At 37.3% G+C, this 22,035-nt stretch overlaps 7 protein-coding genes and 1 non-coding gene across 8 annotated transcripts; 6 read left to right on the plus strand and 2 right to left on the minus strand.

Moving 5' to 3' along the window:
- Positions 1–1,502: 1,502 nt before the first annotated feature.
- On the plus strand, positions 1,503–3,908 carry BDF20DRAFT_880907 (beta-lactamase-like protein). The gene is made up of 3 exons (XM_053081645.1): positions 1,503–2,921; positions 3,010–3,164; positions 3,239–3,908. The coding sequence occupies exons 1-3, from the start codon at positions 1,529–1,531 to the stop codon at positions 3,665–3,667; spliced, it is 1,977 nt and encodes a 658-aa protein (XP_052933852.1). The 5' UTR covers positions 1,503–1,528; the 3' UTR covers positions 3,668–3,908.
- A 247-nt stretch (positions 3,909–4,155) lies between these two features.
- On the plus strand, positions 4,156–5,597 carry BDF20DRAFT_880910 (helix-loop-helix DNA-binding domain-containing protein). The gene is made up of 3 exons (XM_053081646.1): positions 4,156–4,605; positions 4,673–4,767; positions 4,834–5,597. Exons 1-3 carry the CDS (start codon positions 4,205–4,207, stop codon positions 5,190–5,192), a joined length of 855 nt encoding a protein of 284 aa, XP_052933853.1. The 5' UTR covers positions 4,156–4,204; the 3' UTR covers positions 5,193–5,597.
- A 278-nt stretch (positions 5,598–5,875) lies between these two features.
- BDF20DRAFT_824221 (ubiquitin-conjugating enzyme E2-16 kDa) lies at positions 5,876–6,797 on the plus strand (the record flags this gene model as incomplete). The annotated part of the gene is made up of 6 exons (XM_053077874.1): positions 5,876–5,899; positions 6,072–6,167; positions 6,246–6,323; positions 6,393–6,498; positions 6,587–6,631; positions 6,700–6,797. 6 exons carry the CDS (start codon positions 5,876–5,878, stop codon positions 6,795–6,797), a joined length of 447 nt encoding a protein of 148 aa, XP_052933854.1.
- A 1,243-nt stretch (positions 6,798–8,040) lies between these two features.
- On the plus strand, positions 8,041–13,744 carry BDF20DRAFT_989213 (1,3-beta-glucan synthase component-domain-containing protein). Its single transcript, XM_053085292.1, has 3 exons — positions 8,041–8,082; positions 8,148–13,069; positions 13,134–13,744. Exons 2-3 carry the CDS (start codon positions 8,264–8,266, stop codon positions 13,482–13,484), a joined length of 5,157 nt encoding a protein of 1,718 aa, XP_052933855.1. The 5' UTR covers positions 8,041–8,082; positions 8,148–8,263; the 3' UTR covers positions 13,485–13,744.
- Positions 13,745–15,172, plus strand: BDF20DRAFT_880918 (uncharacterized protein). The gene is made up of 2 exons (XM_053081647.1): positions 13,745–14,795; positions 14,864–15,172. The coding sequence occupies exons 1-2, from the start codon at positions 13,850–13,852 to the stop codon at positions 15,022–15,024; spliced, it is 1,107 nt and encodes a 368-aa protein (XP_052933856.1). The 5' UTR covers positions 13,745–13,849; the 3' UTR covers positions 15,025–15,172.
- A 54-nt stretch (positions 15,173–15,226) lies between these two features.
- On the plus strand, positions 15,227–16,684 carry BDF20DRAFT_914678 (uncharacterized protein; the record flags this gene model as incomplete). The annotated part of the gene is made up of 4 exons (XM_053084219.1): positions 15,227–15,323; positions 15,396–15,470; positions 15,561–15,733; positions 15,821–16,684. The coding sequence occupies 4 exons, from the start codon at positions 15,227–15,229 to the stop codon at positions 16,682–16,684; spliced, it is 1,209 nt and encodes a 402-aa protein (XP_052933857.1).
- A 2,345-nt stretch (positions 16,685–19,029) lies between these two features.
- BDF20DRAFT_t128 lies at positions 19,030–19,125 on the minus strand. The gene has a single exon. It is a non-coding gene; the product is annotated as a tRNA-Ile (tRNA).
- A 1,301-nt stretch (positions 19,126–20,426) lies between these two features.
- BDF20DRAFT_914679 (uncharacterized protein) lies at positions 20,427–21,609 on the minus strand (the record flags this gene model as incomplete). The annotated part of the gene is made up of 4 exons (XM_053084220.1): positions 20,427–21,070; positions 21,162–21,302; positions 21,385–21,477; positions 21,564–21,609. 4 exons carry the CDS (start codon positions 21,607–21,609, stop codon positions 20,427–20,429), a joined length of 924 nt encoding a protein of 307 aa, XP_052933858.1.
- Positions 21,610–22,035: the final 426 nt, after the last annotated feature.

Below are 22,035 nucleotides of genomic sequence, written 5' to 3' on the forward strand. Positions count from 1 at the left end.
TTTTGAATGACATTTACGTCACCGCGTTCAACAATAATCAACAACTAGTCGGAAGATTTAAAACTAAAGCATTCGCTTTTTCCAGATGGAAACCTTATACCACTAGACACATCTGCACAATAATTCTAAGCTCCTCTCTATGTGTCGATCATACATTAGTTTAGACCCTATCTTACGGCTTCCAATAACCTGCGATGTACGAAGCTAATGTATCCGGTAGCGACTCGGTTAGCTTCCCGGCGGTCAATAAAAAGAAACTGATGCGCATATGGGGACTTTTGAGATTTTCCAATGTCACTTTTGTGATATTTATGGTTGTTATTTGGTTTGATGAACGCGACTTATAATTTATACATAAACTGAAGGTGAGATGGGTCACCTTCAGTCTTCTTCTTATATACTAAGGATGAGAGAGTGGAGCGTTCATAGCGAACTAGATATTTGTATTTGACAGCAAGGAAAAGGAAGAGAATGTTAAATACTCGTCCCTGAAATTCTCAACCAGTAAGAATGCAGCATTATATGGGCATGTCTACTAAGATGTACAAGCTTATTATAATTCTATGATCATAATAACGCGTCTAGTATTTGAAGGTGTGTCTAATTCGTGTTTGTATATTATAGGAGATATGGAATTACCCCACTTTCTACCGTTGTGCAAACCGTCTAACATAGACTTTCAATTGTCTACTACTATATTACACTCGTTTATCGCTTAAAAATTGTGTGTATCTCGTCCAAATCTGAAATTATTAGCTGTAGCCGCCTTTGAGCATCCCAAGCGCACTCTCACGAAATATCATTCATTGAATGTTTAAATAACCGTCTGCAGCTACCACCAGCCGTAGCTGGTCTCATTTCTCACCTGTTAAATCAGCTCCCAACCAGACCAATACAACAGCGCGCTAACACTCACATCAATTGGAGTATATCATGGCCAGTTGTACAAGTGCTGCTATGAATAGATTACCTTCGACATGAGAAATAGCCTCCCTTCCCATCAGAAGTAATAGGATAGCTCTTAATTAATTAGCTTTCTACAGCGAACAAAACTTGGTCGTCTCATTATCCCATAGTAAGCTTCATGATACAATGCCTCTATTCCCTTACTTCTTTAAGGTTCTTAATTTCGATTCTATATCTTTTTTATCTGCCTAGAGCATATTTCTGATAATCAGTTTATCTGTGTGCCCTTTAGGTTTCAACCATCTTGTCAATAATACCTCTGCCGCCTTCTCACTAATAAATAAGGGGCATTCACATGATTACAAACCGCCAATCATTTGTCGACTTGCGTTATTCATTTATTGAGAGGATCGCCATGCATTTGTTTTTCGAAACAAAAAAATAAAACTTTTCGGAAACGGACCCACATGCCACACAGTAAGAATGATTTCCCGCTCTTAAGTCCGCAAGCAAGGCTGTTGTTGAAACATTGGCGGATCAAAAAAAAAGAAAAAAAAACCCCCCATTTAAAGCAGATTATAGCTGCGCAATGAGCATGTTAGTCTTGTAATGAACATTGCGAATGTCAACTTCTTCCAATGTTAAAGCAGAGAAAAAGCGTAAATTAAAAATCAATAATAAGGATTCGACATCACCAAGAAAGCAAGTCAAGTTTGGGCGAGCAACGTTGCAGCATTATTTCAACTCGACAACCAGCACATCTTCCACAGCAAAACAGACAGCAGCAGTAACTTCGTTCAGTTGTGTAGAGGAACCAAAGGATCATCACGAGCAGAAAATACACTCTGACAATGAATTGAGCTGCCCAATTTGCTATCAGCAGTTCAATAGTACTATATCAATGACAGATATCGAAAGCCATGTTAATGCCTGCCTCGACAATTCTAAGACAGTCGCTGTTGATAAATGCAAAGCGAGTCTATCATCGACTAGTCTCTACAAAGCACCAGTTTTTGACTCATTTGAAATCGATCAGCAAGCAAGCAATTATGGCGAGGCAACTTTTGATAAGGAGGATGCTAAGGAGTCTAATTGTGATACTACTAATGAGTCAGTTAAGACCAGTAATATCGATAGTGTCAGCGCTTGGTCTAAACTTTTTGATACTGCCAAGTTCAAGATACGTGGTATATGGAGCTCCAGCAAGACAGATATTGCTCCTGGTCTGACCGAAAATGAGATAAGCTGGTTTGGTGAATCCAAGTATTCATCATCCCCTACAATATCGACAGAGAAAAGAAAATCCCGTACTGTACCTTATTACAAGCGTCTAGCAGGCACAAATATGGTCGTCGACGCTTTTTTATTCGGCCAGATACCAGATTGCGAAGGATACTTCTTGTCTCATTTTCATAGTGATCACTACATGGGCTTATCTGCAAATTGGACTCATGGCCCTATATATTGCTCCGAAATTACTGCTGAATTAGTCAAGATGAAGTTAGGCGTCTCTTCAGAATTCGTGATTCCACTTCCTTTAGATACGCCTCGCAACATACCTACCAGCAACCCTGATGATAAAGATCAGCAAATTACGGTTACATTGCTGGATGCTAACCATTGTCCTGGTGCTGTTATTTTCCTTTTTCAGGTTGGCAAGTTCCGGTATTTACATACAGGTGACTTCCGTGCTTGTCCAAAAATGTGTTTGCATCCTATGCTGAAAGATTATCCAATTGATATTCTTTATTTGGATACCACCTACTTGAATCCCAAATATTCGTTCCCGTCCCAGGACTCCTGCATTAAAGCAGCTTGTGAAGTAGCTAGACGGCATAATTTGAATGAATCAGTCAGGTACCAAAAGGATCAGAAAATCGAGCAGTGGTTTGTGCAGCAAAATGGAAATAAACATACTCTTGACAGTACCGCTCAGCCTGTTGTTGGAAAAGAAACGAAACGACTGTTAGTCGTGGTTGGGACATACTCCCTTGGCAAAGAGCGAATATTCATCGGTACTTATTACGCAATGCCATGCTTTTTTCTTTTCTTATTGTTTCAAGCAGAATTTAAACTGATCTATTCAATTTATTGATACTATAGAAATTGCAAAAATTTTGAATTCCAAAATATTCGTACCAGACAAGAAAAGGGCAATTTTGGAAACCTTTGGTGATTCAAAATTGATTGACCTTTTAGTAAACGATCCATTAGAGGCTCAAGTTCACGTTATCCCTATAAGACATATAATACCTGAGGTAATTGGAATTGGTGATTCGTCCTTTCTTTTTCCGTGTTCATCCATTTCATTCTGACTAAACGATCTCTTTAGAATCTCCTTGCTTATTTCCGTAGCTTAGAACCGAATTTTACTGAAATGGTTGCGTTCAAGCCCACTGGTTGGACTTTTCGTGCATCAGCTGATCCTAAGGTCCAACAACAACAAAAATCACTTCAATCGATAATTCAGTCTAGGCCCCCTGACCTCACAGCAACTGCGCTGAAGCCTTATTATGACGCACCCTCTTTAAAGATTTATGGGATACCATATTCTGAACACTCCAGTTTCCGTGAATTAGCCTTATTTATTGCCAGTTTAGATATTCGTAGAATTGTGCCTACAGTTAACATATATAGTGAAAGGAGTAGATCAAAAATGAGTGATCTGTTTGAGAAATGGAATATGGATAAGAAGAAGATGGTTGAGAAGAATGGTGGCACTATTAAGGTGATAGATTATCCTAGCGTAGATTATTGGTAGCTCCAATAATTGGTCCGACTCTTTATCCTTTCATAACTTCCTTTTTTCGTCACTGGTACTTTTATAAAATGTTGTTTAGCACTACTAGCAGTTAACAATGAAGCTGCTTGTAAATCAAATGTAAATAAAATAAAGCGCTGAGCGATGTTGTGAAACTGTAAGTTTTAAAGTAGCTTCAGCCAAAAAAAAAGGGTCATATGAGTCGATTGAGAGATCGAATACTGTAATTTCGAAAGCACACATGTAGTGGATTATAATTGTAGGTCGTATTACAACTTATTGAGCATTCCAATGAAATGATAGTATCGAACTATAAATTTTCCAAGATAAAGTGCTTTAATTTTTTCAGTAGTACCTGCTGTGAACACTAACATAAAGGCGAACAGAAGCGGATGCAAGCCATAAATGGTAAGAAACTTGTCAGCTGCTATCTTGCGAAATATAAGAGTGGTAACTTTTCACTCTGTTCGTCCTTTCTCAACTTCTTCTTTTTTTTTTATTTTTTTTAACCAACATCTTACCACCTTACATAACAGAATGTATAATAACTTGGATCAACAGCAGAACCAGCTGATAGCAGCTAATTGTAGAAATGGGGTTATCAACAGCTCAAGCAATATGCAATTTTCATCGTCTTCCCCACAGCATATGAGATCGTCATCTTTTCCAAGCACATTTAGCATTCAACAGTATCAGTCCATACCTATTCACCCTTCATCCAATTCGTCATTCCATAATGTGCCTGTATACCAGTTTAATAGCAATTCACCCACTGCTGCAACACAATGGTTTGGAACTAGCTTAGACTCGAGTAGTTCCTTCGGACAGTCTCCTGTGTTCACAGGTCAGGAGTTACAGGTTACACCATCAAATTCATCGCAACTTTTCGATGAAATTGCAATGAATAATAATGAAGAGGATGAAGTGACTCAGAGGAAGTAAGTGAAAGGATTAACATGAATATTCAAAAGGTTATTAAAGCGAACGATATTTAACGTCATTCAGTCATCAAGAAATCTATGAACGTAGAAGGAAGCGAAGAGAATCACATAATGCAGTCGAAAGAAGACGACGTGATAATATCAACGAAAGAATACAAGGTAATGGATGAGACCAAATACAGTCATAGAAGGATTATTGATGAAGTCCGATTTTATTGCGTATAGAACTTTCTACGCTTCTTCCAGATCATTTGTTGGAATCTGTGCCTGCCAGTGCCAATGTAATAACTCTGACGACTGGTCAAAGTGGGACAAATGGAAAGCCGATTAATAAGGGCACAATACTGAAGCTTTCAGTAACATATATAAAAGAATTGAGGGAGGAAGTGGTTATGTCAAAGAGCAGGATCGATGAATTGCAGCAATTAATTGAAAACGCGGAAAGAAGTAAGGGCTCCAATCCTACTGTAAGAGCAAACAATAATAGATCAAAAGAAAGTTCTGGTTCGCTCCTCAACTTGGGCTCATCAATGCAGTTTCAACAGCAATTTGGAAGATTACATATCGCTGCTGGAGACGAATAGATGTTTAATAACGACTCGAGGAAAAGCCGTAACAAAGTGAAATTTATAAAGTACAGTTTATCAGGGATAATAGAGTGTTATAGATGTTTGTGAACAAATACTTTGTACAACTGCAAAGGCAGTTTTCTGTAACATAAAGCTACTTCGCATTCTGTATCACACTAAAAGCATCAGATTGTATTGTTGACTTCCTTGTAAACAGTGTGGCTTCTGTAAATCGAGAGTATACTTAAAGTGGAATTTTACTCATGTCTTGACAATGAGTGAGACGGTTTGACAAACAAGGTATATTTTTTTATGAAAGCAATGATCTGCCTTTGGATGCTGATTGCTGAACATTAATCGATTCATGGAAAGTAAGTGCCTGGCGATGCTGTATTTCTATTCTGCTTTGACGGATTTTTTCTCTTTTTTGTATTTTTTTTTTTCTTTTTTTTTTTTTTTTTGCCTATTGTTCAAAACCAACCCATTAAGATTGACTGAATTTTTATTTCTACTATTTCCCTGCCCCTTATACAACTTCCTACCGGTAAAACGAAAAAAAAATGGTGCTGTTATATAATTTTCAACCCAGCAAAACGAGTATTTGAAGCACAGCTCCCTTTTTTTAGCCTTTCCATAATCTTCTTTCTCTCTTTTTTTTTTTCTATAACTTTACCACAGAAAAGATAGACATTTGAACAATGGCTTTAAAGCGTATTAATAAGGTATTTAATTAAGCTAGTTTTGGGCTGTTTTGCATTCTAGAAGAGGCTTGTGTATAATGTTTGCTATAAAACGGGTTGAACAACGCATCACCAAAGACTGAAAGTTTTTGTCGAGATCTTGGAATCTCGACCAAGTTAAAACTGACACTTCTTTTGTTTGCTAATTGAACAGGAACTCAAAGATCTTGCGCGTGATCCTCCCTCTTCTTGCTCTGCTGGCCCTATTGGCGATGACTTATTCCATTGGCAAGCTACTATTATGGGTCCTGTAAGTGATTTATCTTTTTCGATATCAATCTTCTCGTTTATGCCCTTCTCATTCCAATATTGCTCATCGCGGTTTTAGGAAGACAGTCCTTATCAAGGTGGTGTTTTCTTCCTGTCTATTCATTTCCCCACTGATTATCCCTTTAAACCCCCAAAGGTAACTTGAGTAGAGACAAATATGCGCAGTAGTATTGCAATGGAGACTCATATCTGGTCTTGTTTGTAGATCAATTTCACCACCAAAATCTATCATCCCAACATCAACAGTAACGGTAGTATCTGTCTAGATATCTTGAAGGATCAATGGTCACCTGCACTTACAATCTCAAAAGGTAAAAAAAAGGAAACAAAAGGGCCAGCTCGTTATTACAGCGTTCTGAAAAATCTTTTGCTTATATCATATAATTGATTCCATTATAGTCCTTCTTTCAGTCTGCTCCCTTCTCACAGACCCTAATCCTGATGGTAACTTAAATGCTTGATGTTTATGAAACAGAGTGAGCGATGAAGACTTATTTTATCTATTCCATTAGATCCGCTTGTTCCGGAGTTGGCCCATATCTACAAGACTGACCGTGCACGTTATGAAGCTACCGCAAGAGATTGGACCAGAAAATATGCCAGTAAGTGATGCGTATTTGCAATTTTCTCAAGCTATATTTCGGTATACTTATTTCTTTATTGCTTTTTCTGTAGTGTAAAATTTTATTTTTATTCGAGCTTAAAGCAGAAGAAGTTCAGAACTGTACATATGAAAAGAGCTGTATTTGTATCCATTTTTCACTGAAAAATAAATAGAGTTTCGCAGTTCAGTTTTTCTTCCCACTTTGATGAGATTTTCAACGGATTAGACTTACAGTTTCAGCCAGAAAAGGGTTGATAGCATCATTTGTTTTCGCTCAGTTAAGGGAGCGTATATTCGCTGGAGCTAGCGTTGCTTTTAGCAATCATTTATTATTAGCTAACTTGACACACGGATACCAACCTGAAAGCATTCTTGTAAGACATATTATGCTACGAGCAGAAGTTATACGTTGCTCTCGGGTGAAATGTTAGGTACTGTAAGCCAATCATGAATTGACTTTTCTTTCTTGATATTACTTTGAGTTAGTCTTTTAGGGAGAGCTCATTATTCATTAATGATGTTCAGCATCGCACTTGACTAGGAAAAATTGACAATGTTCTATTACATAATAAAGCTTCACCAATGGAGATTTACCACTGATAGGATCAAGTGAAAAATTGTGTCGTAAGTCAGCCCCTAACACCCCTTACAGATTTTGAGAACAGACCATTGATGATTAAATTATCTGTGCATGAGAGTCTGTTTAGGCGTATATTGCACATTAATCGCTTATACGGATGACCCCTGATCTGATTGGAATGTGATTTCGACTACGTATACTGCACTTTCCCTACTAGTATCTAATAGAAAACTCATTGTTACCATGGTACGATCACCAGGAATTGCAATACATGTAGCATAACAATAGCTACCTTCAGAAGAAAACTAGCGAACAACATTGTGTGAAAGCAAACTTTAATAGCTATATATATACAATGATCACCAACGACAGAGCATCTAGGCTTGAAAATTAATATAACCTAGTAATCCCTGAGGGTTAGTATCCTGAAGAATAGAGATAACTATCTTACGCATATTTTTTAAACACACTATTTCTGTCTCTCTTTTTTCCATTGTATCGTATGTGTTGCATAGTATAACTTTTCATATCCAACCATTCAGTATCAATTGGCTAAGTTCAGCAACTTTTGGCTTTTCATAGTATGACAATACCTAATTCTTTGTAAGAGCCAAAACTAGTCGTGTTTTTTTAGATTATACTTTTAACCATACCTATAATCCATCTCGTATTCTAGAAAATTGGGCTATGATGAGGATCAGTCAAATATAGGTACATATTGCGTAAGCTTACTATCTGCAAATTGGTATAGCTGACATTTTTTTTAATAATGAAAGGCTCTATCTTTGATAATTTTTTAATTGATGACAATACTTTATTGCAAAATGAAGAAGGTAATTCACTGAATGCGGCAGCAGACGATCCTAGTGCGATTTTTGAAGACTTGAATGATATGCCAAGTGATACTACTACTGCTTCTCTGTCATCATCATCATCACTATCCACACTATCCAATAGCCCTTATGAAAATATTCACCCTAATTGGGATGTTCCATCTGCACCAGTGTCTATGAACGACATAAACGATATATTTCTTAATTTTGAAGCAAAATTCGGCTTTCAACACGACAACGTTAGAAACATGTATGATCATCTGCTCACTATGTTGGATTCTCGCTCAGCCCGTATGTCGCCTTTACTTGCCTTATGGACACTACATGCCGATTACATAGGGGGCGAGCATGCTAACTACAGAAAGTGGTATTTTACGGCGCAGCTTGATTTGGACGATAAATTCACCCCTCCCAAAAGCCCAACGGGCTTGCTTTTAGAAGAAGCTAAAAGAGAATGGCGCGAAAAAATGCAATCATTGAGCGATCACGAGCGGTTTTCGCATTTGGCACTGTATTTGCTGATCTGGGGAGAAGCAGCCACATTAAGATATATGCCAGAATTGTTATGTTTTATATTTTATGTAGCCGAATGTTATCGATGGAACGAGGAAGTGGTAGAAGATGAGAATGATGGGGTAACGCCAGTAACAAGGACCTATTTTTTGGACAGAGTTATCACGCCCATTTACAACTTCATCCGAGATCAGAGCTACGATGTGATAAATGGACACTATGTACGACGAGAAAGGGACCATAGCAGTATAATTGGGTATGACGATATCAATCAGTTTTTCTGGGATAGACGAAATATTGCTAGCCTGCGTTTGAAGTCATCTGAGCAGCAACATCAAGGGGAAGCTCACTATTTAAAAGATATACCTAGAGAAGAGCGTTATTTATTTTTGGGTGATATTGATTGGAACAACACTTTTAAAAAGACATTCTATGAAACGAGGTCTTGGTCCCATGTGTTAACAAACTTTTCAAGGGTCTGGATTATTCATGCAGCTTCGTTTTGGTATTACATGGCCGCAAGCGTAGATTTCATCTATACAAATAAGCATGATGACGAAGAGGTAGATTTGCCATTGAGGTTGTCCATTATAGGTTTAGGCGGACTTGTGGCTATCGTTCTAATGGCATTATCGACCTTAACAGAATTCCGTTATTTGAATGTGTCAACGATGACCGCAAAAATTTTGTTGAAGCGACTTTTGATTTTAATGCTTTTTGCTTCCATACACGCCGGCTGCACATTCTATATAGTCAACTTCGATCGTACAAGCATCATAGCCTTGACTATATCAAGCTTACAATTAGGATTAGGCGCCTTACTTTCTATTTTGCTGGTTATTTTTCCTTCATCGCGCCTTTTCCATCGCCAGAAATCAAATCATCAACTCAGCTGTCAGCCTTTTACAGCCAACTTCCCTGAAATGAACAATGATGACCGGTTCTATTCTATTATGATCTGGATCTGTGTTTTCAGTTGCAAGTTTTTAGAAACTTACTTCTTTCTGGCATTATCATTCCGTGAAGCTCTGTATGTTACTGTATCAATGCACGTTAGCAATTGCAGTATTGATCCTCTGCTGGGGCGTTGGTTGTGTCCTGTGATGCCTGTTTTGACTACTGTCCTACTATTTCTTGTGGAGTTGATCCTCTTCTTTTTGGATACATATCTATGGTATGTAATTTGGAATACGGTTTTCTCAGTTGCGCAATCAATGCGTATCGGTATCTCAGTTATGACGTCTTGGAAAGAACTTTTCACCAAACTACCTCAGAATATGTTTGCCAAGATCACTTCCACTAACTTTCGCTCACTGCATATGCGGCGAATGGCTTGCTCACAAATGTGGAACGCAATTGTGATTTCTATGTTCAGAGATCACTTACTTTCCGAAGAAAATTTACAACGATTGCTTTATCAAGTACAGATCAAAGAAGCGGAAAATGGTGATAAAAAACGAGAACTGCATCCTCCACCCATTTTTGATCCAGCTAAACCTTTCAATGGTGATTACTTCCCAAAGCATTCTGAGGCGGAAAGAAGACTCTCATTCTTTGCTCAAAGTCTATCCACAGATTTTCCTTCGTCATGTTCTGTGCAAACAATGCCGACATTCACTGTATTTACCCCTCATTATGCCGAAAAAATGGTGCTTTCCTTGCGAGAAATTATTCGTGAGGAAGATTCTAGTACACGTGTCACTTTGTTGGAATACTTGAAAAGATTACATCCTACTGAATGGAACAACTTTGTGAAAGATACAAAAACAATCGCTGAAGAGCAGCAAGTATTATTACCAACATATGAGAAGCATAAGAAAGGGGAGCAAGAGCCTTCAAAAGCCGCGATAGGCGGTGAAAAGGATGACCTTCCATTTTACAGCGTTGGATTCAAATCTTCGGCACCCGAATACACAATGCGTACACGTATATGGGCTTCTTTACGTACACAAACACTGTATCGTACGATCAACGGCTTTATGAATTATGCTCGTGCATTGAAAATCTTGTATCGAATAGAAAATCCCAATCTGGGTTCAACAATGACCCCCGCTGCACCATTAACTGATGAAAATAGCGGCGTTACAGATACAAACAATACAAACGATGGCGATCCTTTTATAAATCAAAAAAAAGACACATCAAGTACATTAGACTATATCGCCCATCAAAAGTTCAGATTTCTTGTAGCCATGCAACGTTATGCTAAATTTAGTAAGGAAGAAGCTGCCAACTGCGAATTTTTATTGCAGGAATATCCTCAATTACAAGTTGCATATATTGATGAAGAAAAGGATAGAGTTACCAATGAAATAGCGTATTATTCTGTACTGATTGATGGTCATTGCGAAACATTACCCAACGACAAGAGGCTACCTAAATATCGTATTCGACTACCAGGCAATCCAATTTTAGGCGACGGTAAATCTGATAATCAAAACCATGCTTTGATTTTTTATCGTGGTGAATACTTGCAGCTTGTAGATGCTAATCAAGACAACTATTTGGAAGAATGCTTAAAGATACGCAGCATTTTTGGTGAATTCGAACAGCAAGAAGGATCTGAGCTCTCGTTGGGCAATGTTTATGCTTTACATACCAATGCTGCAAGATTAGCGAAGAAAAAACAAGATTTCAAAACGGATTCTCCTGTGGCAATTGTAGGCGCTCGCGAATATATATTTTCTGAAAATATTGGTATGCTAGGCGATGTTGCTGCTGGTAAAGAGCAAACCTTTGGTACCTTGACACAGCGTATCATGGCTAAAACAGGAGGTCGGCTGCATTACGGTCACCCAGATTTCTTAAACGCTGTCTTTATGACAACTCGTGGGGGTGTGAGTAAAGCACAAAGAGCTTTGCATTTGAATGAAGATATCTATGCTGGTATGAATGCTTTGCTTCGTGGAGGCCGTATTAAGCATACAGAATACCTACAATGCGGTAAAGGTCGTGATCTCGGCTTTTGTTCTATATTGAATTTCACCACCAAAATAGGCACTGGTACGGGTGAACAAATGCTTTCGCGTGAGTACTACTACCTTGGGACGCAGTTACCGCTGGACCGCTTTTTGACGTTTTATTATGCTCATCCTGGCTTTCATATCAACAATATCATGATTATATTTGCAATCCAAATGTTCTTGTTCTGTATGGCTTTTGTTGGTACAATGTCTATTGCATTACCTCATTGTCAAGGTGACGACTGCTTCGATGTCAGACCAGTGAACGATTGGTTGCAGCGATGTGTATTATCCATTTTTATGGTCTTCTTCATAGCCTTTTTACCATTATTCTTGCAAGAACTGACAGAAAAAGGTACAAAGCGATCTATTCTTCGACTCGTCAAGCAGTTTGTGTCCCTTTCCCCATTGTTTGAAGTGTTTGTTACTCAAATTTATGCAAACTCGGTTTTATCCAATTTGAGTTTCGGTGGCGCACGGTATATAGCTACGGGTCGTGGATTTGCCACCTCTCGTATACCTTTCTCAGTGTTGTACTCACGATTTGCCCATCCAAGTATATATTTTGGTGCCCGTACTATGTTCATTCTTATCTTTGTGTCATTAGCCCTGGGACTACCACATCTTATCTACTTTTGGGCCACAGTTGCTTCCTTGATGATATCACCTTTTGTATTTAATCCTCATCAGTTTGTCTTTAGAGACTTCATGAATGATTATCGCGAATTCTTAGGTTGGCTAGCAAGAGGTAACTCGACTCGGTATCATGAGCACTCCTGGATTACATTTTGTCGACAAGGCCGTACATTGGTAACGGGAATCAAAAAGAAGGCCGGTCAGCAGTCCTTTGGAGCAAATGAAAAGCCTAATCTGAACGCTATTCCTAGAGCACATTTATCAAGCATCTTCTTTACTGAAATATGGATGCCTTTTGTTCAAGCTTCACTTTTTGTGTTTTGTTATGCATTCTACAAAAGCCGGGAGCAAGTGGATACTTACGGTACGCTTCTATCGCCGTTCAATACTTCGCTAGGTCCAATTGGAGCTTTAGGACGGATTCTATTCATTTCGATTGCACCAATATCATTTAATGCTGTAGTGTTGATATCTGTTCAGATTTTTTCATTGTTGAGTTCAAGGTTCAAGCGAACAGGTTACTATATGGCGTTAATAGCTCATGCAGGTGCTATCTTCGGCTTTATCGTAGTGTACGAAATTTTATGGACTTTGGAAAATTTCCAAGTTTGTTCCACATTGTTAGGCTTGTTATCCATGTTTGCAGTGCAACGTGCTTTTTTCAAAGTAATTGTTGGTCTATTCTTAACAAGAGAAGTTCATGACGATGCAACAAACAGAGCATGGTGGAGCGGCAACTGGAAGAATAAACATGTAAGTTTGATATTGTAAGCATACTATTATATATTACTTCTGACAAAATTTTTCCTGCGCTTAGCTTACTTCGTTGGCACCAAGAGAATATGTTTGCAAGATTGTTGAAATGTCTTTGTTTACGATTGATTTCATTTTGGGACACTTAATATTGTTTGCTCTATTTCCATTCACACTTATTCCTTCGGGAGACCGGTTCCATTCTCTAATCTTGTTCTGGTTGAAGCCTTCGAAACAGATACGTCCTTCTATTTTGTCTACCAACGTCAGAAGGAGAAGACTGAGGATAGCATATAAGTATGGTACCCTGTTCGTTCTTGTTTTATTACTTTTCACTGCTCTCATCGTCTTACCACCAATGCTAACTCCCAAATTACCTGCGATTTTCTACCAAGTACTCTTCAAAACCATTTAACAGAAAAGTGTATAAATTTTTTCCATACATTATTATCAATATATAGTAGTACCGATTATAAGGGATCCTTCTGTAGCATAAACTCTACGCAATAAAGATGCCACAAAAAGTTATCGATCAGTATAAAGCGGCTTACTCGGAAGGAAATTTGCATGCATAATTTGGTCAAGTGAGTCGCTGGAAACAGGATTAAGCCAAATCAAATGATCCGTGGTAAAAGTTAAAATTCACTTATAAAAACCCGTATTTGAAGCACGTCCATTCTGCGAAAAGATTTGGATAAACAATTTCTATTTCTTGTTGATTTATTGAAGTAACACGCTCATCAGAAAATCCATAAATTTCAGTACTTTTCGATTCGATTAATGATTCTAATCACATCTGTAGATGAATATCTCGGCTATTGCATTACGGCCCATTTGTCATCTATATCATCGATTCGACCGTATCTTCGAGTAGTTTATTCCAAGGAACGTCAGAAATACAGCTACAAAAAGACAACGGTAATCCAGAAATCTCCATGGCTGCTTACATTTGCCTCTAAAGGAATTGATGTCAGAGAGGTGGATTATATGCATCCTAATGATATGTCACACGCCATGAGAAACGTGGATCAGATAATTCTTTCTTTGGATAGTTATCCAAATCGAGTAGAACGCTGCAAATACATTTGTGAAGTGGCAGTAAGGTCACATGTTCGTTCCATTATCTTTTTGTCTCATGTCGGCGCAACAACAACCTTAATGGAAGATGAGAACGGAGGATATCAAGCTCTGTCAGATTACGGGAGAATTGAAAATCATCTTGTGCAATTGCAAGAAGAAGGCGAGAAGGACATGCCACATTGTACGATTTTGAGGCTGGATTGGTTACAGCAGCATTTTCACTTATGGAGTTTTCAGACAGAAGCAACAAGAACAATCGCACTTCCCCTTTTCGAGGACGTTAAAATCTGTCCTATTGATATATCAGATGTTTGTCAGGTGATATTTCGGCTTGTCACTGATGACAATGGCAACATTTTGACAGATTTAAAAGATAGTCATAGTGGGCAAGTGTACATTTTGGCAGGTCCTTGCGCAATGACAGTTAGGGATATTGTTGGATATTTAAAGGAGGCGACTGAATACCAAAACTTTGGTCTCAAAGACAAAACTATAACACAGTCGATAGACACCGGCCATTATTTAAAGCACCTTTCACAAAATTTACGGTTTGATAAACGCTTGAAAATGGATCGGATAAAGGCATACCAGGATAACCTTGATGGACGTCTGGCTTATAGAAATTATATTCTATGGTCACCTACAGGTAAGAACCCTCTTTCTTACTCCTTTTTACGAAGCGAATTAAAGCCGATTCATCCATAATCTTATCAGATCTTCAGATACAAACCTACCTGGATTATTTTGATTGTGTCAACAAGACTTCCGCAAGCGTTGATACTAATACTATTGAATTTCTCTTACGCGGTTATGCACCTAGAACATTACGGAACTTCTTCTTTGAGAATGCTATCAGCTTTAAACCTAGAGTGTAACTTTCAGATGCGAAGGAATAAGATGCAGACGAGTTAATGTGCCACAGTCTATAGATGCGGGAAATCAATTTATATCTGATAATGAAAATAAAACAAACAACAGTAAAACCGGCAACTCCCATCATTTTGTGCATTTATTCTTTGTCCTTTTGCCTGTATCTGTCTTTTGACTCAATAAGTACTTTCTTTAAGAAAAAGAAGAATGGCAAAATCAGCAGCTTCGGTCGAAAAAAAGGCCTGGTTTGATCTTAAGTATTGGGTCTACATCATACCCATTGCTTATATTATTTCGTTTTTGAGTAAAGAGCTACAATTAGGAACTATTACTTTAGCTCAATTACTATCTTTGATTGACATACTTTGTTTAATAGTTAGATTTATACCATATACTGGCTTTTTTAACATAGCCCAGGACTTCAATATTGATAATTGTGTTAAATTTGAAGGTAAAAATTATTATCTTAAATTTAACTAACGTATTTTTAAGAGAAGTAAATATGTAAGGATTGTAATTGCGAATAACTACAAAATTGTAGGGCCAAGCGATTTCATGAATTGTGAAGACTTCGTTTTGTCTAATGAAGCAGGCATTGCCATTGTAGCGTGCGATCCTGCTAGAAGCAAGTTTAACAAAGTTCTGAAAGTCAACAAACTTCTGCCTGGCGAGCTTATGACTCAGGGCAGCATTTGGAAAGTGAATTATGCCCAGGTAAAATGATAAGATTACTGCCTTGCTTACCTTTTTGGAAGAAGTAGGGCAATAATGAATGATATCTTACTGTTAAATGGTGTTTAGGAGCCGGGAAGCATTGACAAGTTCAGTATAAAGGAAAACAATAGTATCACAGCAGATTTCCATCCTTTGGGTTTGGCTTTGGATATACATCCTACAACGGGAAAAAAGACTTTGCTTGTTGTCAACCTACCTCATCATAGTACGTCGACTGTTGAAGTGTTTTCCGTAGATAGTTCCAACGAGCTCACACACAAGCAGACCATTCGTCACTCAAAGATATACTCGCCCAACTCTATTCACATTATCAAGAACGCACAATACAGAGCAGCCGATGGAACACCTTCCTTCTTTTTTACTAATGACCATTACTTTTCCCACACTCTTTTGAAATATTTGGAAAGCTTTTTCTTCCCTTTAAGCAACGTTGGATTCTATAATGCGCGTACGAGAGAAGTAGAAAAGGGCGTAAACGGATTGATGTTTGGTAATGGACTGGCCGGAACAGATGAAATCCTTTTTGTAGCAGAAACAAGCAAACGACTAGTTAAGCAGTACAAGATAGGGCAATCAGTAGATGGACAAAACGTGCCTCATATGTTTTTAGATTACGCGACAGAAAAGTCCTTCCCAATGGCAGTAGATAACTTACATTATGTCCCTTCAGAAAAACGGTTGTTAGTCGCCGGACACCCTAAACCTCTTCAATTATTGAGACATGCAGTGAAAACAGCAGACCAGGATGTGGACGTCAAACCACCTTCACAAGTATATGAATGGAATATTCGAAACGGTGAAAGCAAGATTTTAATTCAAGATGATGGTTCTTTGTATGGTACTTCAACTTCAAGTGCTATTGATGTGGAAAATTCCAAATTGATTGTTTCCGGCCTTTACGAACAAGGGCTTCTGATTTGTGAGATATAAGGACCAACATATATTTATTTTCACATTGAAATATTGTTCATTTAGATATTGTATTAGCAGTGGATTTTGGATCTGCTGGCGTACGCTTCTCCATTTTCTATAATTCTTCTACACATAATTATCTACACCATCAGTGAAATTGCTGAATATAAGTAAGCTTGTATAATAGACTATGAAGACCCGTAACTAACAGTGTATTCCTTGTAGGATCTAGTATTCAGCTGTTAAATCAACTTTTCCTGAAAAGTCTGAACATTTTTCGTGTTATTCTTTAACTATATGCAGCCCATCAACATGAAGTGAACATAGTATGTCTTTTTATAAATAGTTTCTTTACATCATTTTATTGTATCAGTTGTGAAATAACCCGAATGTAACTTTTGTGTTGTTACAAAAATATTACCGACTCAAAGCCTTCTATCGTTGATAGATATACTTTCCATACTGCTATCTCAATATAGAGAAACTGAAGCCAACATTGAGTAGTTTGAGAGATATATGCTGATGTGGCGTGTTCTTCCCACATTGCAAGGTAATGCACATTTTCAACAGTACGTAAAAAAAACCATTTAAATAGTCAAGGTCATCGAGTTCAAAAAGCGATTTAAAATGTTCGTGACAATGCAACTTTACGCGAACAGTATCAATTGGGCTGGTATATGACGTAGAATCAAAAAGGCAGAAATTGACGATATGAAATTCTAAACCTAATATAGCACTATACAGGTTGTAATTGATGTAATCTGATGCGTTCTGAGAGGGGTGGTAAAAAAAGGAAAACATCTAGTCCTGCTGCTTAAGGTTAATTACTCGTTTCCATACAGGAATATAATTACTGATTGATATTCTAAAAAAAAAAAAAAAAAAAAAAAAAAAAAAGAAATTGAAGTCTTTCTTTATGAGCCATAAAACTCATTCAAAGCTGTTGAAAAGCTCTGTCAAAATGCTGATTTTGTACAGATTTGCATGCAATTCAGAGTTAATATATGTATTGATTGTGGTTCATTGATGCTCAATATATGTTAAGACCCACATACTGAGAAGCAGGGAATAAAAAAGTACTACAGAAAAGGAGAAGATTTTATCAATGAAGCTGGCCTTGATATTGGTATGTGCTCAAGTAAAGTATGTGCATTAAGGAGTCAGACGGGCTTAGTGACAATGCTTTCAACGAAAGCTATCATCCCTATGGGGCCATTTCATCAGTTGATGTGCTAAATTGGGTTTTCGTATAACATAGTAATCACCGAATTAATAGATATTTAAGATGGTAAGCAGCTTGACAGCGAGACAAAAGGAGCCGCTGCTGAACATTATTTGACATTTCGAAAGGAAACATTGGATAACATTGTTATGTACAATCAAATTGAAGGTTTCAGTATAAACAATGCTTCTGTTCGTCTGGAGAAGTAAATGTAGGAATTGGTAAAAGGAATAAAACAGATACTATTAGTATAGCTCACCTTATTTTTCAGAATCAAACCCTGCTGGATACTTTTTAGGCTTTGGTTAAATAGAAAGCACGCAGTATGATCTCCAAGATACAGAGATACTTTCAAGTCGAATCTTCATAAGCAACGTGAAGAACTATTCAGTTTCAACGAGTTAGCATTGCGTCTCAATTCGAGTACTTTCTTCATTATTTTATCGAAATAATTCACTCCAGAAAAAAATCATCTTCCAGCAATTACTTTCATTTCTTTTGGTAAACGTTTGCGCTATTATTCAGTTCCTTTCGAATGGTTAAACGAATGTGAACCTTCCTTTCTTTATTATGAATATAAGAATTTTATATTCATTGAGCTTTTAATAATTCTTTTCTTGGGTGTTTATTTTCGCAAACAATATTCTGACCCTTGCTAATCAACAGTTACATATGTATTGAATCAGTTATAGGTACTACAAGTTTTTATTTAAGCGAGACTAGACATCAACTGGCTTAAACTGGCAAACAAGCGTAGCGAATTTTAACGCTGTAGTTGTTATTAAAATGTTGTTTGGAATGCTCAAAAAAACATTATTGGATGCAAGGTGGATCATCATTGACCAATACTGTCATAAATGGTATAAAAAGATGAATACTTTCAAGATTAGAGCCGCGTTAGCTTAAGTTTGGCCATCAGCTGTTGGTTGGTTTATTGTCAAACTGAATTTCAACTACATAATATAAAGACATAATAACTGCAAAAAGAGACAGTTAAAGGAAGTTGGAAGAGAGCGAAAACGAGTAGAAGCCCTACACTGGTAATAGATCTACCAGAACTGAAGAAGGCTTCTGCGCATTACCATAATCGTGAGACGTTACTATGCTTGTAATTCACAACATCTTACGTTGTGAAAAAAAATGCTCTAGGCGAGGCTCGAACTCGCGACCTTCGCGTGACTTCAGGTATATTTTATCAATATAAGCACGACGCTCTAACCAACTGAGCTACTAGAGCTGAACTTGCGAATTTTGAATTTGTATAAATGATATAGTGACATATTAAAAATTTTCACGTGATTCTTTACATTCGGCATGCTTCTTAGTATGATTAATCCGCTTCAGTAGGTTATATATGGACGCTTTGGCGAACAGATTGGCTGATATTTAAGATGAATGTGCATGGCAACTATCCTGCCGCCACTGTTGTCATACCCATATTCTCTGGTTCTCCTTGAAAATTCCATGGTTGAATTCCACTCACTGTGATTGCTTTCTTCCTCGATTTCTCAGCTGCATTTTATTTGATTGAACATGATGGTGTAAGTAGTGGTAATTTTATGTAAAGTCAACAACATAGACAAAAGATGCGAAAAAAATTTCTTTTCGAAGTTGCAAAGTACTTTATCATGTCGAAGTGTAGATGAGGCTTTAGTAGAATGTGAAGGTGATGTTTAGCGTTCTGACGCAATTGAAGTGAAAGCACAGATTCAGTTGGCTTATTCGAACGATGAGAGGCAAGAGAATGGTGTTAGCAACGGCTTTGAATAGATTACAACAATAGAAGTAAATATCTATTACAAAATGGCAAAATGATAAGGTTGTCAGTTCAGAAAAGCATTAACAATCTCATAATATTTTATGCTGCCTATTGATATATTTCACTTGAAATTGTTACCTGACAAGTAGAAACCCATCTAGCGAACTCTTGGACGATTACGTCGAAACTGATTCATATATGTACGAGACCTTAATCAACACGAGGGAAGTTAACATGAGAAACTACCTGCTGAGTTATTCCAGTCCTCCATAAAAATTCATTCGATAATAGATACAAGTAGTCTTTTACATAAGCGTACAATAGTCATTTATTTCATACAGAATATGAGAAGTGACATGTTTCCGATAACATTGTATTGTTTAATTGTATGATTTTTTTTCGGTTTCTTTTGGTTGAGTTTATAAGTGTGAATGTGAATGCAAGACGTTACAAATGTAGATTGAAAAGAGATCTGAATGGACTCTTCTTTGCCCTTGTATGATAAGTAAAAACTATAGTGAGAAGCAAATAGGATGTATTACTTTCAAAAAGAATAAAAAACTATTCTTTGAATTCTGAGCCAATAAGAATTCATTATTAATGATGCTGTGTAGGCAGTACATATATGACGTGTACGACTTAAAAACAACAAGTAATAATATGATTAATTGACTGGCATATTTTTTGCTGGAAACGCTATCCAATTCATATTTACATATTATTAGAGGTATACAAATGCCATAGATTGTAATGCAATTTGGTTAGTATCGTCAACGTATTTATTCGATAAGTATAGCGATGTCAACATCAATTAGATCGTTAATAGTTTTTATGGGTTGTTTGACAACATCGGCCTTTTCCAATGTTTCCAGAGTAACTTGGAGAGCTTCAGTAGATACATGACGATGGTTTTTTGCATAGCTAACTGTTTTGAACCATGCACGCACGTCTTGTTCATCATAGTCTAAGTTGTCCATCACTCTTTTAATTGATTCATCTTCTTTTTGTTGTATGAAAAGAGCAGTTGCTTTTTGAATGGATTGCAATACCTCGAGTAAGGCTTGCTTCCTGTTATTGTCGCGTAATAAATCTGTATGAGCAGCAAACATAAATGCTGGCCATTGTGGGGTGATCTCACCAATTCGTTTGACTTCACCTGAATCATGATAAGGCTTGGTGGTAAAGGTTTCCCACATGAAGAAATCACTAGTCCCATCGTTGACTGCATCGCGCATTGCTTTAAAATTGTTCAATACTGTAAAATCAAAGGGCTTCTCGTTATTCTTTAACCAATGTTGTTGATTAGCTAGTACAAAGGCCATAATATGTGATCCAGAACCATAACGAGAAATAGCCACGTTTGTTTTATGAAGGTTGTCAATAGAGCTATGATTAGAGTTTTTGCCAGCAGATAATGCCCAACCTTTGAGAAATTATCAGAAAACATCGGTTTTAGTTATTCGCTGGTTTTTTTTTTTTTTTGAGATTCACAGTTCGAAAATCATAAATTTTACACAATGGAGCGTCAACATAAGTCCCAACAATTTTATACCAATCTTGTCCGTTATTGATACCAGCAACCAGACCTTCTGTCAAAGCAATAGCAAGATCAATTGATTTATCATGGAGTTTTGATGTCATCTCACCAGTACCGCCTGCAAGAATCAGTTAAAACGTCAGCTTCATTCATCTACTTCGTTACAATACGTGGTAATTTTTATTATGTGGATGACTAACCTGGGCATAAAACGAGCTCAACTTTTACACTTAATTGATCAAAGTAGCCAAGATCTTTTGCAATATATAAGGGTGTGGAAAAATGTTCAGGTACTGCAAAAAATAAATAAATAAATCAATGAACCATATGCAAAAGCAGCAGCGATGTTTGAACGGTATCTAAATGATTGTATAGCTACCATATCCTATGCGAATAATATTAGTGACCTCTGCTGTATTCGTCATGGTAATGACTCTTGAGTAGGTATGGGCTGAAGAAAAAGGTGAAATGAAGGAAAAAGAGTGAACAGGACAAATAACAGTCGTTTCCGTTCACTTAAATAGCCATCTGAGTTACACAAAGTTTCTCTTCATCACATCTATCAAAAAATGACTGATATCTACGTTTCTTGATTCTAAGTGTATATACACTGAAGCGTCTACACATTTCAATCCTATTACAAGTAAGAAGCCTATTATATTGTAGATGGCTGATGACTGTAAAAGGATGAATGGGGTTTATACTACACTTAAACGACATTCAAGTTTGCTTCTTCATCCTCTTTCAAGGGCGACATACTATGGTAGGGCATTCATTTGTGCTCGATGTATTCTAAAACAATAGCACAATAAGCTATAGGAACCAAATTCAACGTTTGTATGGTTAATGAT

This window comes from Mycotypha africana (genome assembly GCF_025528875.1).
Source record: "Mycotypha africana strain NRRL 2978 chromosome Unknown BDF20scaffold_8, whole genome shotgun sequence".
In the NCBI taxonomy this organism is placed as follows: domain Eukaryota; kingdom Fungi; phylum Mucoromycota; class Mucoromycetes; order Mucorales; family Mycotyphaceae; genus Mycotypha; species Mycotypha africana.

What these genes read in the sequence shown, in the direction of transcription:
- BDF20DRAFT_880907 (XM_053081645.1), top strand. Translation starts at nt 1,529, where the DNA reads ATGTCAACTTCTTCCAATGTTAAAGCAGAGAAAAAGCGTAAATTAAAA. An exon ending in CAAAGAGCGAATATTCATCG is followed by an intron (nt 2,922 to 3,009) that starts GTACTTATTACG and finishes TTGATACTATAG; the next exon opens with AAATTGCAAAAATTTTGAAT. An exon ending in TAAGACATATAATACCTGAG is followed by an intron (nt 3,165 to 3,238) that starts GTAATTGGAATT and finishes CGATCTCTTTAG; the next exon opens with AATCTCCTTGCTTATTTCCG.
- BDF20DRAFT_989213 (XM_053085292.1), top strand. Translation starts at nt 8,264, where the DNA reads ATGCCAAGTGATACTACTACTGCTTCTCTGTCATCATCATCATCACTA. An exon ending in GCAACTGGAAGAATAAACAT is followed by an intron (nt 13,070 to 13,133) that starts GTAAGTTTGATA and finishes TCCTGCGCTTAG; the next exon opens with CTTACTTCGTTGGCACCAAG.
- BDF20DRAFT_880910 (XM_053081646.1), top strand. Translation starts at nt 4,205, where the DNA reads ATGTATAATAACTTGGATCAACAGCAGAACCAGCTGATAGCAGCTAAT. An exon ending in GATGAAGTGACTCAGAGGAA is followed by an intron (nt 4,606 to 4,672) that starts GTAAGTGAAAGG and finishes AACGTCATTCAG; the next exon opens with TCATCAAGAAATCTATGAAC. An exon ending in TATCAACGAAAGAATACAAG is followed by an intron (nt 4,768 to 4,833) that starts GTAATGGATGAG and finishes TATTGCGTATAG; the next exon opens with AACTTTCTACGCTTCTTCCA.
- BDF20DRAFT_880918 (XM_053081647.1), top strand. Translation starts at nt 13,850, where the DNA reads ATGATTCTAATCACATCTGTAGATGAATATCTCGGCTATTGCATTACG. An exon ending in TATTCTATGGTCACCTACAG is followed by an intron (nt 14,796 to 14,863) that starts GTAAGAACCCTC and finishes TAATCTTATCAG; the next exon opens with ATCTTCAGATACAAACCTAC.